Raw genomic sequence first — 2,701 nt, forward strand, 5'->3', positions numbered from 1 at the left:
TTGGTTTTTCAGATGACTCCTACTTGCAGCCCTACAGTGATGACCAGTATCCTATTGTGAAATATCTGCGGCAACCAATCTTTTTGGAAGTGCAAGTTCTGAACCGCAATGACCCCAACATCAAACTGGTATTGGATGACTGTTGGGCAACAACATCACAAGATCCAAGCTCTCTGCCCCGGTGGAACATTGTTGTGGATGGGTAGGTATAATACAACTGCTGCAGGAACATGAGCAGGCCAGCCTCACCTAAGCTTTTCCCTGAAATACCATGCAAAAGCTTGTAGGAGCTGTGAGCAATGTGACTTGTACTGTCAGGCTCCTCACATGAATGTAGGAGCAAAGGGTTGCTGTCTGCTTAAGATCTGATCACAAAAGTATAGTCATTGTAGCATTAGGTCAAGCTAGTCCTTTAGACACTTGGAATTTGCACTTGAGCATGTGCACTCAACTGGACCTCAAATAATAGTTCACAACTGAGTGAATCAAACCCTCAGTGAATTGCTGTCCAAATGCAGGCCTGCAAGCTCTGGCAGACCTCTTGGAAACAGTATTGAGGGTCTCTTATGGGCAATGGACTAAATATTAAACTTTAATTTTAATGAAGCAAACATTCCAAGACTCTCCTCTATCTGATTTCAACTCTGACCTATCTAAGAAACTGCCTTCCTCTCTTCCCCTCCCCCATGACTTTCAACATGTATCTCCTGTAGGTGTGACTATGAACTGGACAACTACAGAACTGTATTTCATCCAGTGGGCCTAGCAGTCAGCTATCCCAACTATCGCCAGAGATTCGAAGTGAAAACCTTTGCCTTTGTCTCAGATGACAAGGCTCTCACTAGCCTAGTAAGTGCAGTCCCTCTTGCAGTAGCTAAATGCTAGGGGCTTCCTAGGCACCAAATGTCTCTCCCTTATCTTTGCTCTAGGTGTACTTCCACTGCAGTGCTCTACTCTGTGACAGACTTCATCTGGATTCCCCTCTGTGTTCACCAAGATGTCCTCAGTCAGCCAGAAACAAACGAGGTAGGATCTAATCACTGCTGGCAACTAGAATGTCACAGTAAACATGCTGTCATACCACAGCAGAATCCTAAAACGTAGGTGTGGAAGGGAACTTGCTAGGTCTTCTAGGCCAGTCTCCTTAGTCCTGGTTCAGTGCAGTACTATCTAATCTACCTCTGACTTTCTTGAACTACCACCAGTGACCGATTCTGCAAACCATCTAGGTAACTTGTTCCAGTGCTTAACTACCTTACAGTTAAGAAAGCTTGCCTAATGTCTAACCTAAACATCCCTTACTGTGATTGAAGCCCCTGATTTAGTCCTTTATTTAAAAAAAAAAAAAAAAAAAAAAGTGACCTAGCCCTATTAGTAGGGAGGTCTAAACTATGTAAAAGTAAGGTACCCCTCAGTTGTCTCTTCTAGACTAAACCCACTTTACAACCTTTTTGTAGGACATGGCTTTCTAGCCCTTGAATCATTTCTGTTCTGTTCTCTGGACAGAACTAGAATATAGCCAGTTAGCTTGCTAGATTAGTGGATTTCCATGACTTCAGTTACTCAATCATGTGGTGACTGATCTCTTGCAGATGTTGTTGTGATGCAAGCAGAGAACTCTGGTGTAGCAAGCTTACCTGGTCCTGTTAACTTTGTAGCAGATGAATGGCCTTCAACCCAAGGTATGGAACAAATGTTCTTCTCCTTTACCTAGCTGATGCATGTTGTTGCTAATTCAAGTTTATTGCGTAATGTGGTCACTAATTTGTGGTTCTACCTTTTCTCCCTACAGAAGAAACTCAACTGAGAGATGGGGCATGGACCACTGTAGCAGCAGCTACTGTGATCCTTGGTCTGATGGTCACTGCACTGGTGTCAGTGGCTCTTTAAAAATCTGAAGACGACAAAAGCTGTAATGGTAAAGTGAGACAGTAAATGACTTGTGACAAAATAAACTGCTGCATACACTAGTTCATGGTGGACTCTCCTTATTTCAGAAGTGGCTCGTTTCAATACAAAACTAGAAGTTTGGTATTAACAGAAGCAAGTCAGACTTGGCTCCTCTCTAGTCCAGACAAAACAACCAGCAGGTCCCATGGTACAAAATTTTAACTAGCATAACTGCACTAGCCTGACAACTGTCCTAACCTTATTGCTTAATTGTCATAAATACCTATTCTACTATACAGCTGCTCCTTACTGCTTAGTTAATGTAGTAGGGTAAAGGCACTTGTATTGTTGCCAGCCTTACCTACAGGAAAAGGAATCTAAAATGAGCCCAATCTCTCCTTGGTGCAATCTCAAAGAAAACTAACCTACCGTGACTTGTGTCATAATTAAGGTGACAACCCTGGGACTTGGTCTTAAGCGTAAGAGCTCCATGTTTCCTCTAATCCCATCCATAACTCCACTACTAGAAGTTAGTGCTCATGACTACATAAGTAGTAGCAGCAGGGTAGACCTGCAAGAGTCTGAGTACTAGCACTAAATTTTAGGAGATTTTGTGTTCTTTATCCCAACAGCATCATGTCTATCACTAGTGAAACTAACAGATCATAGTGCATATTACAAAAGCAAATGGACTCTGCACTAGACACTGGCTTTTTAATTAAAAAAACAAAACAAAACAACCACCTCCTAGTAAATGTTCTGTCTGTAAACCTTCTCTGCTACTCTTCTGGCTTACCCAAGCAGTTGCATG

At 42.4% G+C, this 2,701-nt stretch overlaps 1 protein-coding gene across 1 annotated transcript in view; it reads left to right on the plus strand.

The window, feature by feature from the left end:
• The window catches only part of LOC113409132 (zona pellucida sperm-binding protein 2-like), a gene marked incomplete at both ends in the record, with an annotated part of 6,501 nt that extends 4,819 nt beyond the window's left edge, over positions 1–1,682 (plus strand). Inside the window, 5 exon segments of the mRNA XM_026662734.1 lie at positions 1–3; positions 5–202; positions 714–849; positions 930–1,026; positions 1,593–1,682. The exon segment at positions 1–3 is cut by the window's left edge and continues 214 nt beyond it. Coding sequence (XP_026518519.1) covers positions 1–3; positions 5–202; positions 714–849; positions 930–1,026; positions 1,593–1,682 — 524 coding nt within the window.
• Positions 1,683–2,701: the final 1,019 nt, after the last annotated feature.

Source organism: Terrapene carolina, unplaced genomic scaffold, assembly GCF_002925995.2.
Source record: "Terrapene carolina triunguis isolate 2854851 unplaced genomic scaffold, T_m_triunguis-2.0 Scaffold29928, whole genome shotgun sequence".
In the NCBI taxonomy this organism is placed as follows: domain Eukaryota; kingdom Metazoa; phylum Chordata; order Testudines; family Emydidae; genus Terrapene; species Terrapene triunguis.